Source organism: Mobula birostris, chromosome 10, assembly GCF_030028105.1.
Source record: "Mobula birostris isolate sMobBir1 chromosome 10, sMobBir1.hap1, whole genome shotgun sequence".
Classification (NCBI taxonomy): Eukaryota; Metazoa; Chordata; class Chondrichthyes; order Myliobatiformes; family Myliobatidae; genus Mobula; species Mobula birostris.
The window spans coordinates 129,971,715-129,985,576 of record NC_092379.1 but is presented as its reverse complement, the minus strand read 5'-3'; the positions used below and the strand labels follow the sequence as shown (position 1 = coordinate 129,985,576).

Genomic DNA, 13,862 nt, shown 5'->3' with positions numbered 1-13,862 from the left:
AATAGAACAGTTAATGTAATGTAGAGTACACTCAAATCAGCGTGACTTCATCAGTCTGATGTCCTGGTGGAAAAAGCTGTTCCAGAGATTGTTGGTCCTGGCTTTTATGCTGCAGTACTGTTTTCCAGATGATAGCAGCTGGAATAGATTGTGGTTGGGATGGTTTGGGTCCCCAGTGATCCTATGAACCCTTTTTACACACTTGTCCTTGTAAATGTTGACTTATATATACTTGGATAATAAATTTATTTTGAACTTGGACCTATTTTGTCTGGGGTCACCACCAGCTCATAGCATGTTGGGCGGACACTGCTGCTGACATCAGATAGTTTTGGGGTCTGTGGGAGCCAGAGAATGGGGGGGTGGTGTGGAGGATCTTATGGGGAGTGCCTTGCAGTTAGAGTAGGATTCACCCCAGGAGGGGGAGTGGCTGCTTGTGAGACAGGAAGCTATGGGAGGAGAGGAGAATATAGAGGGGAAGTGTGGGGTAGAGAACGAAAGAAAGATGAGCTTTATTTATCATATGTCCATCAAAGCATAGTCAAGTATGTCATTTTGCATCAACGACCAACACAGTCCAACAGTGCACTGGGGGCAGTCCACAAGTGTCACCATGCTTCCAGCAACAGCATAGCATGCCCACAACATGTATGGCTTTGGACTGTGGGAGGAAACCAGAGCATCCGGAGGAAACCTACACAGTCATGGGAAGAACATACAAACTCCTTATAGACAGCGGCATTACAGGAAACAGCAGGGAATGGGGGGGGGGGGGAGGGTTGGGAATGGATAGGTGATGAGGGAAAGGAGTGGACAGGGAAATTGGAAGGGCAAGTGGGGAAGAGAGAGAGAGAGAGATACAGGACAATGAAGACTCCTGAACCAGTGCGAATAACTTCACTCACCTCAACACAGAACTGATTCCACAGCCTATGGACTCACTTTCAAGGACTCTACAACTCATGTTCTCAGTACTATTTATTTATTTATTTTTGTATTTGCAGTCTGTCTTCTTTTGCACATTGGTTGTTCGTCAGTTTCTGTGTGTAGTTTTTCACTGATTCTATTGTATTTCTTTGTTCTACTGAAAATGGATCTCAGGGTAGTATATGGTGACATGTACATACTTTGATAATAAACTTACTTTGAAGTTTAACTCTGTCGTTGTGCCCCTGTTTTTGGATCATGACTTAAAAAAAAATTAAGTACCCCTGTCCTTGAGAAATGGGGAAGAACTCCAAAGTGAATCATGGGCCCCACTGGAGAACTCAGTATCATCTCTCAACACCTTTGCCTGAACGCTGGAGACCTCTTCTTACAACAGCGTTTAAGTTGGCTTTTGCTGTTTGCAAATCAGCTGTTGTGTACTGTGCTGTTGACTCTCCAGTTTTGTTAAGTGTGAATGGCCGTCGTGCTTCTGAATTGAAAAAGCACTCTCCTCAGGTGGTGAGAACTGTCTGCCAGGAGTGGCCTAATATATGGTCGAACTGATTTACGACGCAGGAGAACGAAAAAAAAAAGCAGTGGCATATAAAACTCAGTCTTCTGAATTCTGAATTTCCTCAATTCTGTTATTATTCTGGAGAAAATGGAAGGCATTTTCCTTTGGATCCTGAAAATGCTACACAAAGATCACATGGTGTGAAGCAATCTTTCATTGCAGACATCCTACTGAAAATAATCTTTCCCAATTTTCTTTGTCTGTAAGCTCTTTTAGTTACTTCAGCTTTAACTACCTGTATATCAGTTCCCTTAACAAAATATTTTTGACCATTAAACGCCTAATCTGATCAGATGCCATCCAAGGATTAGCAAGAATTGATCAAATCTCCTATTTGCTACTGCCTCATAGCCCTACTGTTAGACAAAAGAATTCATTGAAGCAAATTTGAAAAGAGAGTTGGAAGCTGTTAACTAAATAGAAAAAGTGTTGATAGTGTCAGTGATTTGAAACTGCAGTACATAGCGAGAATACTGTAGAAAGCTGTCTCTGCCATTGGTCACACCATTGCTGTCCATTTGTCAGGTCCTATTGCTCTTTATATAACTCAACAATAACTCAGTTTCTTTTTAAAGACATGAGATATCTCAGTGACTGTACTCCAAGATTAATCCCAGTGGCCTGTTTTTCTGTGAAGACTCAAAAGGGTTCTTTGAATGTGGCTATAAAAAGTCCTTACCCTGGTTTCACAACAGAGTACACTCTTTGGAGGGACAAATCTCTGTTAAGTCAGGTTCAGGGGCAGTTATTTGCCCACTAGGCTTAGCCAACAGCTGGTGTGGTGGCATCTGCCCCAGACTTTCAGGTGAGTGGTCCAGAGCTATATAAAAACAAAATGAGCAAAGCTAAAGAAGTGGCAAGATTGCCACCCATGCCACAAGGTGCAGAGATTAACAACAAGCACCAGGCTCCTGAACCAATGGCGATAACATCACTCCTCTCAGCTCTGAATTGCTTCCACAACCTACAGGGCTCCCTTTCAAGGACTCTTTACAACTCTTGTTCTCAGTATTATTCTTTTTTTTTCATTTGCCGAGTATGTCTTTTGCATATTGGTTGTTTGTCAGTCTTTGTGTAAATCTTTTTGTGAAATTCTGTTGCATTTCCTTTTCAGTAAATGTCTGCAAGAAAATGAATCTCAGGGTAGTACATGGTAACGTAATCTTACTTTGATAATACTTTTACTTCAAGCTTTCCCCTAAACCAGTGCCCCCTAGTTTTCAACTCCCCTGCCATGGGAAAGAAATTGTGACTATTTACCCAATCTATGACCTTCACGTCTTTATAAACACTTGAAGTCAAAATACATTAGTGACCCACGTAAAGTGACACCATAATGGGGGAATACAACTGCTCAGTGGGGTAAATGAGAGGTGGGGATGGAAGAGGGAGGGAATTCCAGGGTTGAGGGGCTTGTGCTGGCTTTGCAGAGGCTCCAAAGTAGGTTCATAGAAATATAGAAAACCTACAGCACAATACAGGCCCTTCGGCCCACAAAGCTGTGCCGAACATGTCCCTACCTTAGAAATTACCAGGGTTATCCGTAGCCCTCTATCTTTCTAAGCTCCATGTACCTATCCAAAAGTCTCTTAAAAGACCCTATTGTATCCGCCTCCACCACCATTGCCGGCAGCCCATTCCACGTACTCACCACTCTCTGTGTTTTATTAAAAAAAAACAAACAAACTTACCCCTGACATCTCCTCTGTACCTACTCCACAGCACCTTAAACCTGTGTCCTCTTGTGGCAACCATTTCAGCCCTGGGAAAAAGCCTGTGACTATCCACATGATCAATGCCTCTCATCATCTTGTACACCTAATTCATTCATGAGAATGATCCCAGGAATGAAAGGGTTAACGCTTGAGGGGTGTTTATAGACATCGGGCCAATACTTTCTGGAGTTTAGAAGAATGGCGGGGCGGGGTGGGGGTTGTGGAATTGCATTGAAACCAATTGAATATTGAAAGGCCTGGATCGAATGGATGTGGAGAAGATGTTTCCAATTGTCTAGGACCAGGGGGCACAGCCTCAGAAAAGAAGGATGCCCATTTACAACAGAGATGAGGGGGAATTTCTTTAGCCAAAGGTTGGTGAATTGATGGATTTATTGACATAGACGGCTGTGGAGGCCAGGTCATTGGATAACATAACACCAGCAAATGGAAGATAGGGGTTCAATTCCCGTTGCTGTCTGTAAAGAGTTTATACATTCTTCTTGTGACCACATGGGTTTCCTCCAGTGGCTCCAGTTTCCTCCCACAGTCCAAAAAGTCATATGGGTTAAGGGCTAGTAAGTGTGGGCATTTGCATTGATGCTGGAAGCATGACAACATTTGTAGGCTGCCCCCAGCACATCCTTGGACTACATGGGCTGTTGACATAAATGATACATTGCACCTCGTGTTCCAATGTTGCGATGTATATGTGTCAAATAAAGCTAATCTTTCAGTTTTAAAATTTGTTATAATAGATTATTGGGTGATGTTTTATAGGTTGTAGTGATGTTGTAATAGATACAATTTTTGCCAATTTAATGTAGAACCGTGGGGTAATTCTGTTCAACCAAATCAAATTGTGTATTCCTTTAACTGGAAGAATTGTAAGTATTTCAGGGAGTCTTATTGGAGTGGAACCTATCAAAATTATTCCATGGAAGCAGATACAAATTTAAGTAGTGCCATGGTATTCCTTTGTCTTGGGATTGGGAAAATCAATTTCCCTAAATCTGTTTGCTCATTTTTCATGCATGAAATGTAAATATCTATAGTAAAGTATGTTAATTTTCAATTGACCTTATTGGACATCCCCACTGACCATCCAGCGTAGGTAGACCAGAGGATTAATTGATTTTTCCATTGTGTCAAGTACTAATTATTGATATTAAGCATTATAATCAATACGTCTTAATTTTTGCAGAACAGTTCAGTAATTAAAGTTGCAGTTTGTGGAGTTTAACTTAATTTGCATGTTGGCATAATTGAGTTAATCAAGGCACATTTAATAACAAATACAGTTTTGTGTTCTGAAATCTGCGTAACTCACAACATTGAATCTGTGCAATATTACTAGTGTAAAGTGATCATCATTACTGTCCTTTGCAGTTCGTACAAAGATGTTAGATTGGGGTTGGTGAGTTGTGGGCATGCTGTGTTGGTGCCAGAGGAGGGGCAACAACTGCGGGCTGCTCCCAACATGGTCCTCGCTGAAACAATGCATTTTGCTTTATGTTTCAATGTATATTTCAAAGATTCAAGATTCAAAGTGTATTTATTATCGAATTATGTATGCAGTGTACAACACTGAGATTTGTCTTCCCCACAGCCAGCCATGAAACAAAGAAAACAATGGAACCCAATTCAAAGAAAAAAACCTCAGCCCCCACCCCACGCACAAAAAAAAAACAAATTGCGCAAACAGTAACAATAAAACGAGCGTGAAAACACAGAATATAAAATACAGAATCGAAAGAGTCTGAGTATATTCATTTCAGTTCAGAGTTTGTTATCTGCATGCCACTCTGATTCAAAGTCACCCAAAAGAGCAACAAAAGAAAAGGAGCAACCAGTAACAGATTGTAACGTGAACGACAGAGTCCAATCCACAAACCGCGTCAATTACACCTTACCCAAGACCCAGGGCTCTGACAGCATTGCGGGGGGTGGGGGGAGAGTGACAGACCATTCGAACGCAGGGACTTCCTCCAAGAGCGGTGATCGAGAGACTATCACACGCCGACACCTTCCTCCAACAGCAACGAGCGAGAGACAGGTCGATGGCACTCTTCTGCACTCGCCTCAACGATTTCAGCATTCCTTGGTGCTTCAAGCAGCAAGAAATGGAGTCGATCTTGTGCTGGCGCCCCATCTCCAGGCTTCTTGGCCTCGAGACTGCACGCCTCACGGAACAAGTAAAGCTAATCTTTAATCTTTGAACGGAGCTGAAGAGGAATTTCTTTAGGCAGCGGAGGGTGAATCTGTGAAATTCATCACCACAGACAGCATTGGAGGCCATCCAATATGTATATATTTAACATAGAGATTGTTAGATTCTTTATAAGCAAGGGCATCAAAGAATTTGGGGAGAAGGCAGGAGAATGGAGTTAAGAGGGAAAATAAGTTAGCATCGTAGGATGGCAGAGCAAGTGGTTTTCTATTAAGAGCAGAATCGGGCCATACAACCCATCAATTTGCCTAATCTGTGGATGAAATAACAACTCCAGAGTTTTGTCATTCGCCAGAAAACACATGTTAGCTTATTTTTGCACATTTGTTCATAGGGAGTTTTGATTAATATAGATAACATCAGCATATTGCATTAACTTAGGCTGGCCACTTGCTGCATCTCCTGGCTACTCTTCTCTGATTCAGTAGATTTCCAAAATGACAGAAATCATCTGTCATTCTAAGTGGATTCTTTAACAGATTTGCAGTTCTGATACCTGATGGAAAATGTTCCATAAGCTACAAAATAATACAATATGACTTTCCAAATTTTTTTTAGCTTTTATAATAAAATACTTCTGAAATATAAAGCTATTAGTTTTGAGACAATCAATTTGGAGAAAAATTAAAACAGACAACAGATAATCTTACTCAGTGCAACACTTCTAATCTCCATTATGTACTTTGCTGCCACAACAGAAGATTTGGCCATTCCTCATTCTTACCGCTGTTACAGACTGCTCGACTGTGGTTTTATTCAAGACTGAAGGTTACATGGAATGTTTTTGGGACATCTTAGTATGTCCAAAATGGTCTATATTTGGCACGTCCACTCAGTGGCCACTTTATTAGGTACAGGAGTGGAACCCTGTGTGGTGTTCTGCTTCAAGGTTTGATGTGTTGTGCATTCAGAGATGCTCTTTTGCACACTACGGTTGTAACACATGGTTATTTGAGCTACTGTAGCCTCCTGTCAGCCTGAACCAGTCGAGCATTCTCCTCTGACCTCTCTCATTAACGAATTGTTTTCACCCACAGAACTGCCACTCACTGGATTTTTTTTTGTTTTTCAGATACTTTGTAATCACTAGAGACTGTTGTGTGTAAGAATGCCAGGAGAACAGCAGTTTTTGAGATATTCAAACCACCCCATCTGGCACCAGCAAACATTCCTCTGTCAAAGTCAATAAGATCACACTTCTTCCCCATTCTGATGTTTGGTCTGAACAAGAACTGAACCTCTTAACAGTGTCTTCATGCTTTTATGCACTGAGTGGCTGCCACATGATTGGCTGATTAGATATTTGCATGACAAGCAGGTATACTAGTATACCTAATAAAGTGGCCACAGAGTGTATGTTAGTAAATTTGCCAATTTCACTGAATCCCTTTTGCATACACATGGTCCATATCCCTCAATTCCCCGCTTTTTTATGAGTCTGTTCAAATGCTTCTTGAGCGTTGCAAATGAATTTGTTCCCAGTACAACCACTCAATAGTGCGTTCCAGGTACCTACCAGTTTGTGAGTGTGTGTGCGCGTAAGTAAACAAATAAATAAAAAATTTGCTTTTCAAATTTCCTTTAATGCTTCCCACTCTCACCTGTGCTCTCTGGTACCTCATATTCCCACACCGGGAAGAAGACTCTGACTATCTACCCTATTTATTCCTCTCATAATTTTATACACTCTATACCAGGTCACGCCCTCAGCCTCTGCTGCAGAGAAAGTAATCCACCTCTGCACAATCTCTCCTTTATAGGTAATACTCTCCAGTCCAGGCGACATCCTGGTGGCCCTTTTTCTGCACACTGCCCAAAGCCTCCACATCTGACCGCAACTGCACACACTGCGCCAACTGTGGTCTAGCTGAAGTTTATACAGCTGCCAAATGACTTCAAGATTAAAGATTAGCTTTATCTATCACATGCACATCAAGGCATACAGTGAAATGCATCATTTGTGTCAACGACCAACACAGATTGAGGATCTGCCCGCAAGAGTCACCATGCTTCAGGTGCCAACATAGCATGCCCACAACTTACTAACCCCAACCTGTACTTCTGGAATATGGGGAGAAACTGGAGCATCTGCGAGAAACCTGTACAGTCATTGGGAGAATGCACAAGCTCCTTACAGACAGTAGTAGAATTGAACTGGGGTTGCTGGAGTTATGCTAACTGCAACACTACAATGCTACCCTCAGTATATACTTCATGAGGGACGGATCCTAAAACTATGTGCACGATGAAAGATGTGGTCAGTCGATTTTTTGTTTGCAGCGAGACTTTGTATTGTATTTTTCTTTCACCAGATGTGGGGGTTGCTGTCAAGAGTATCACATATTACTTGTTCTTAATCGTCCTTGAGAAAATGGTGGTAAGCTTTCTTCTTGAAGAGATACACTCAGGTCATAGTGCCATGAATTCCAAGACCTGAAAAATCCATATCTTTTGTTTATTGGCGTTAAAAGTGCATTGTGTATCATTTTTTAAAAAGCTTTATAGGTCCCCAACTATTGCAACTTTCTAATGTAGTGCTTCTTATTAAAAGTGCCGGAATTGAACTCCGATCATTGATGCTAGTCTGTGTCACTCTAATTGCTACATTTTTGTACTGCCCTACTTTTTAGACTTATCTACTTTTAAAGTGAATGCCCTGCCTGATGAAGGCAAGCATGCTATGTGCCTTCTTTATCACCCTGTCCTCTCAGGGTGCCATGGATTTTCACCCTGAACATCTGTATTCTGTAAGTCAGCACTCCTAAGGACCTTATCATTTACTGTATACTCTTCCATTTGACCTTCCAAGATACACTGCCTCACATTTCTCCGGACTAAACTTCATTTGCCATTTCTCTGCCCAATTTCCATCTGATCCACACCCTGCCTTCCTCACTATCCATAACTCCACCAATTGCTGGGACCTCTGTTGTTTGTAATAAACTCTACATCTATAATTCAGTTGAAAATATGGGTGGTTCTGATTAGCAAGGTAACAGAAGACTGGAAAATTGCTGGCGTCGAGGAAGGCAGGGCACGAACCAGTTGGAAACTTGGGCGGAGAAATGGCACACCATCCAGATAATTGATGTATATTCCAAACAACAGAGCTTCCAGCAATCTTCCCAAGAGATGTGAATTGAGATCAATGGAAAGAGTTGTTAGTAATTTCAAGGCAAAGTACATTTGCCTGCCCATCTGCTGTGTGCCTGCTAATATGATGGACTGATAAGCAAGGCTTTGGGGCTACTCTGGGCTTCAAATCTAAGGACTCAATTTTGGTTCAGAATGCTGTTGTTCACTTCAATTGTTTGTTTAATTTGTTTTTTCTCCCCCTTTCTCTTGTGCATCAAGTTGGTCTTTTAATTTTTATTTTTTTAAAATTGGGTTCATTCATGTTTCTTGCTTTATGGCTGTTTGTGAGCAAATAAATCTCAAGGTTGTGTAATTTAAACATTCTTTGATAATAAATGTACCTGAATCTCGAATTTTTAAGTTTTTGGGGAGTTGAAGATTATGGGGATAATACAGGGAAGTTGGGTTGAAGCCAAAGACAAGATCAGTCAGGGCTATGTCTCCTATTTGATAAGATCTTATGTTTGAGCACACCTTTAGTCTAAATGCATTAATGTAACAATTTTCTACCATTGTAAACTCAAACTAAACTTCCCACTGGTGTTGCGTGTCTCACTGATTCAGATAAACACGCCTGGAGATAAAGGGGAAAGCAATGAAGAGAAGGCAGGAACCAACCTGGTGGCTAGCAAACATGTCACACTGGGCAAACACTGGAACGAAAGAATGCTCGAGTTCAAAGAATTTCTATGGAACCCTGCCAGAAAAGAATTCTTGGGAAGAACATCCAAGAGCTGGAGTGAGTAATGCATGTTTGGTGCTGGTTTTCATTTGGAGAGTTTCACAGAAGGTGAAGCCAATATAATCTTGGACTGAATCATAACTTGTGCTCTGTGTCATGTGTTCTTAGCACTTTAAGATCACTCTTCACGACACATGAATTTTGATTCAGAAGGTGACAACACTGATTTGGTTAAGGAAAGGTAAAATGAGGGTCAGATAACAAAGGATATTATTAGTTACGAGAAAAGTGCTGGCATTAAATGACTTGCCACTCTCTTCAGATTCAGATTAATTTTATTTATCCTTCCTTCCTTCTTCCTTCGGCTGTCCATCGAATTGGATGTTGACTGAGGCCTGGGCAAGGTTGTATGGAAGACCGGCAGTTGCCCATGCTGCAAGTCTCCCCTCTCCACGCCACCGATGTTGTCCAAGGGAGGGGCACTAGGGCCGATACAGCTTGGCACCGGTGTTGTCACAGAGCAGTGTGTGGTTAAGTGCCTTGCTCAAGGACACCACATGCTGCCTCAGCTGAAGCTCAAACTAGCGACCTTCAGATCACTACTTAACCACTTGGCCACGCGCCAACACATTCATTTATCATGCGTACGTCGGAAAATGTAGTGAAACGCAACGTTTGCGTCAACAACTGACACAACCTACAGATGCACAGGGGCGGCCTGGAGGCGTCGCCACACTTTGCCGTGCCAACTGAGCATGCCCACAATGCTTGGCAGAACAACACAGAACCCAACAAAACAGGACAATCAAAACCAGTCAGAATCAGAGTCACTTTACTGTGAAATGTACCAGAATTGATAGTGGTTTGGTGACAAGCATAAAACACAGGGCAATACTGTAACAGACATGCAATAGCACCCAACAATTTATAAAGTAATGACAATCAATAATTAGTGGAATGGTCACATGTACAAATATCAATAATCAAACTTAAATAAATATGAACAGTCTCAATAGTTTTAACAGAACAAGGAGAGCAGGAAAGTCCATTTGAGGAATCACTGCTTAAAATAACATTTTGTTAACAAGACTGCACATAATACAGGTCAGATCACCAAAATATGAAGACTATGCAATCAAGGGTCTTCATATGCATGCATTAATATAAAGAATTGTTTTCCTAATTCTATATAATCATCACAAAGCAAGAATATTAATTCTAAGCTCCAACATCAGGTGGAAGCTTGTTTAGGAAATGATTATAACTATAATGAAAACCATAAGATATAGAAGCAGAATTAGGCCATTTGGCCCATTGAGTCTGCTCTGTCATTCCATCCTAGCTGACTTATTACCCCCCTCAACCCTATTCACCTGCCTTCTCTGCGTAACCTTTGACACCTCACTAACCAAGAATCCAGTAACCTCTGCTTTGAATATACCCAATGACATGGCCACCATTGCTGTCTGTGGCAATAAATGCCACAAATTCATCACCCTTTGGCTAGAGAAATTCCTCCTAATCTTTGTTCTAGATGCACATACCTCTATTCTGAGGCACTGCCTTCTGGTCCTAGACTTGCCCACTACAGGAAACATTCTGTCCACATCCACTCTATCTCAGCTTTTCAATATTCGATGGATTTCAATGAAATCCCCACTCATTCTTCTAATCTCCAGTATAGGCTCAGAACCATCAAACACTCCTGATACGTTAACCTTTTCATTCCTGGGATCATTCTCGTGAACTTCCTCTACACCCTCTCCAATCCCTGCACATCCTTTCTTGGATGAGGCCCAGAATTGCCCACAATATTCCAAGTATTGTCTGACCAATGCCTTATCAAGCTTCAGCAATTGTTGAATTCATAACATTTGATAAACATTTCAGTCATTAGGCGCTTAGTAATCTGCATTTTCATTATATAAATGTCCTTTTAGTGTGTTGTTGTAGAATTAGTTTGAAAAATTTATATGCATTCCAACATGTGAATGCTCTTGGTAAAAAAGGGGTTATTTGTTTCAAAATTCCAAAGCAGAACTTACATTTTAACATGTATCAAGCAGCATTCATTGAAATGATAGAACAACTTCACTGATATTTGGACTAGCAGAAAGTTTAGGCAGAAGCAAAGATGACATTTATAGTTGTGAGGATTCAGATTGACCTGTCAATAGCACAGAATTGCAATAATTGTATTAAAAAAGCACTAGGAACTGTCAAAATGTTAAAGGAAACTTGTATTCACTGTCAGCATAATGTTTTATGTTATAAGATCACCAGGGTCTCCCTCCCTCCCTATTTGTGATATTTACCAGGAGCATTGTGTACAAAAGGGCCTGGGACATTGTTGAGAATCTCTGCCACCAATCCACAATCTCTTTAAGCCACTGCAGTAAGGAAGGAGATATGGGAGCCTCAGGACTAGGTCTAACAGACCGGGTAAAGTTTCTTCCCTCAGGCTCCAGGACTACTGAATACCCTCCACCAGCACCAAGGTCTTGTCATGAGGACAATGAGCTGTTTACTGTTTCGTGCTACACACTAAGTGCCCGTGTTGTTATTCTTCGCTGTGCCTTGTGGTGCATCGGGCAGAAACCTTGCCGTTTCTTTAGCGTTTTGTCTGTTTTTTTATGAGGCCGAGTCGCCAGCTCAACGTTCAACTCAGTACGGATGAAAGCGCGCAGGCAGCTGGCCGGATTGGAACCCGGACCACTCACATCTAAGTTGGTGCCGATGCCACTGCACCACCAGCACTTTAAACTGTATTTTATTAACTTATTTGTGGTAATATTTTATTTCATGTGCTGTGTGTGATGTATGTTTTGTGGTGCACTGCAGTTTAGAGGAGCACTGTTTCGTTTGTTTGTATATATGTACGGTCAGATAAATATAAACTTCAACTTGATTGGCAAAGTTTAAATTTATTTTACAAAGTCTAACAGAGGCTTTAATAATGTTATAGTCTGCCATCAATATTGCACATATTCTAGCTGTTGGTGGGAAATGAATCAATAAAAGCCAAACATGAGATGCCGTCATTTGTAAGAAGCAGTTCTATTTCCAGTCCACCAAACGATTTGAAAGAATGAGTGGTGAAGAATTTGTGTGTTGATTCTCAAAACCTGGGTGTTGATGTCCTTTGGTATTACCAACAATTTATGCAAAGTGAGCTAAGCGTGTTTCTTCACGTTCCCCTGTGGGATGTGTGTTGCTGGCAACGCTAGTATATATTGCCCATCCATAGTTGTTCTCGAATTGGATCATATTCAGGGATTTATCTTCGGATCTGAATGAATATGCTATGGCCGTCACCAACTTCGTCAAAACCTGCATGGCTGAGTGTGCATCTTTGAGAACATACTGAGTTTCCCAGAAACCGGGGGCCTTGGATGAACCAGGAGATTTGAAGTCTGCTGAGGACTAGATGTGTGCTGTTCGAGATTGGTGATCCAGAATCCTACAAGACGAACAGGTACAGTGTATGGAAAGCCATTGTAAGAACAAAGGGGCAATTCTGTGTGAAATTCAAGACACTATCAGATGCACAACATCTGTGGCAGAGTTTGCATGCCATTACTCCCTATAAGGCAAAACCTAACAGTATAAATGGCAGTGGAGCTTCACTCTCTCGTAAGTTCAATGCTTTTGATGCATGCTTTGAAAGGGAGAATGACATTATGTCAATGTGAATGCCCACAGCATCCAGTGACCCTGTGACTTCTGTCTTGGAGGCTGATGTTAGGACATCCTTCAGGAGAATGAACTTTCACAAGGTGTCAGGCCCTGATGGTGTACCTGGCATTGTACTGAAAACCTGTGCCAAGCAGTTGGCTGGAGTGTTCAAGGAAAACCTTCAATATCTTCAATTGCTGCTTCAACGGGATTGCAATCATCTTGGCCCCAGAAGAGCAGGGTGAAATGCCTCAACAATTATCAACCAGTAGCATCCACATCTGCTATAATGAAAACACCAATGCCCTTGAACGGAAAATCCTACAAAAAGGTTCTTCAGGGACAAAGCCCTCTGCTCCATGGAGCACATCTAAATGAAGCATCATCACAGGAAAGCAGCATCCATCATCCAGGTCGTGGTCTCTTCTCAGGAAGAAGGTACAGGAGCCTCAGGACTCTCAGTACCAGCTGTTAGGTGCTCCAAAGTACAGTGGAGAGCCAGTGAGATTGCATCTGCTGTAGACCTCTTGTGGGGTTAGGCAAATTGCAGTGGATCCAAGTTATTGTGCGGGCAAAAGTTATTTCTAGCCTTAACTGACTTCTTGAAGCGCTTCTTGCTTTCTTGAATTTAATGTGGGGCTGACGTCTCCATTGAGACAATCAACCATCTGTTGCTTTAAAACCTTCGTGACCCACCTTCATAGAAAGCTCCTCTGACGTATCTTTTCTAACATTGCTCCATTGATAGGTACACCTGGTCTAGTTACAATGGAAAACCATTCACTGAGGACCTCTTCTGCATCTCATCTGGATCCATACCTTCACACTTTCATTTTTGTGATGTTCCCTGTTGTGCCTCGCATAATACCCATTCTTCTCACAGTTTGTCTTGTTGATGTGTCATGTGAGCAGTTGTAGATTTTG

The 13,862-nt window shown here is 41.6% G+C and overlaps 1 protein-coding gene across 2 annotated transcripts in view; it reads left to right on the top strand.

Annotated features, from left to right (window-relative positions):
* The window catches only part of LOC140204593 (protein ATP1B4-like), a 52,959-nt gene that overhangs the window by 13,610 nt on the left and 25,487 nt on the right, over positions 1 to 13,862 (top strand). For both annotated transcript variants that reach the window (XM_072271319.1, XM_072271320.1), the window contains one exon: positions 9,146 to 9,320. In XM_072271319.1, the coding sequence (XP_072127420.1) occupies positions 9,146 to 9,320 (175 nt within the window). The remainder of the gene's footprint in view (positions 1 to 9,145; positions 9,321 to 13,862) is intronic.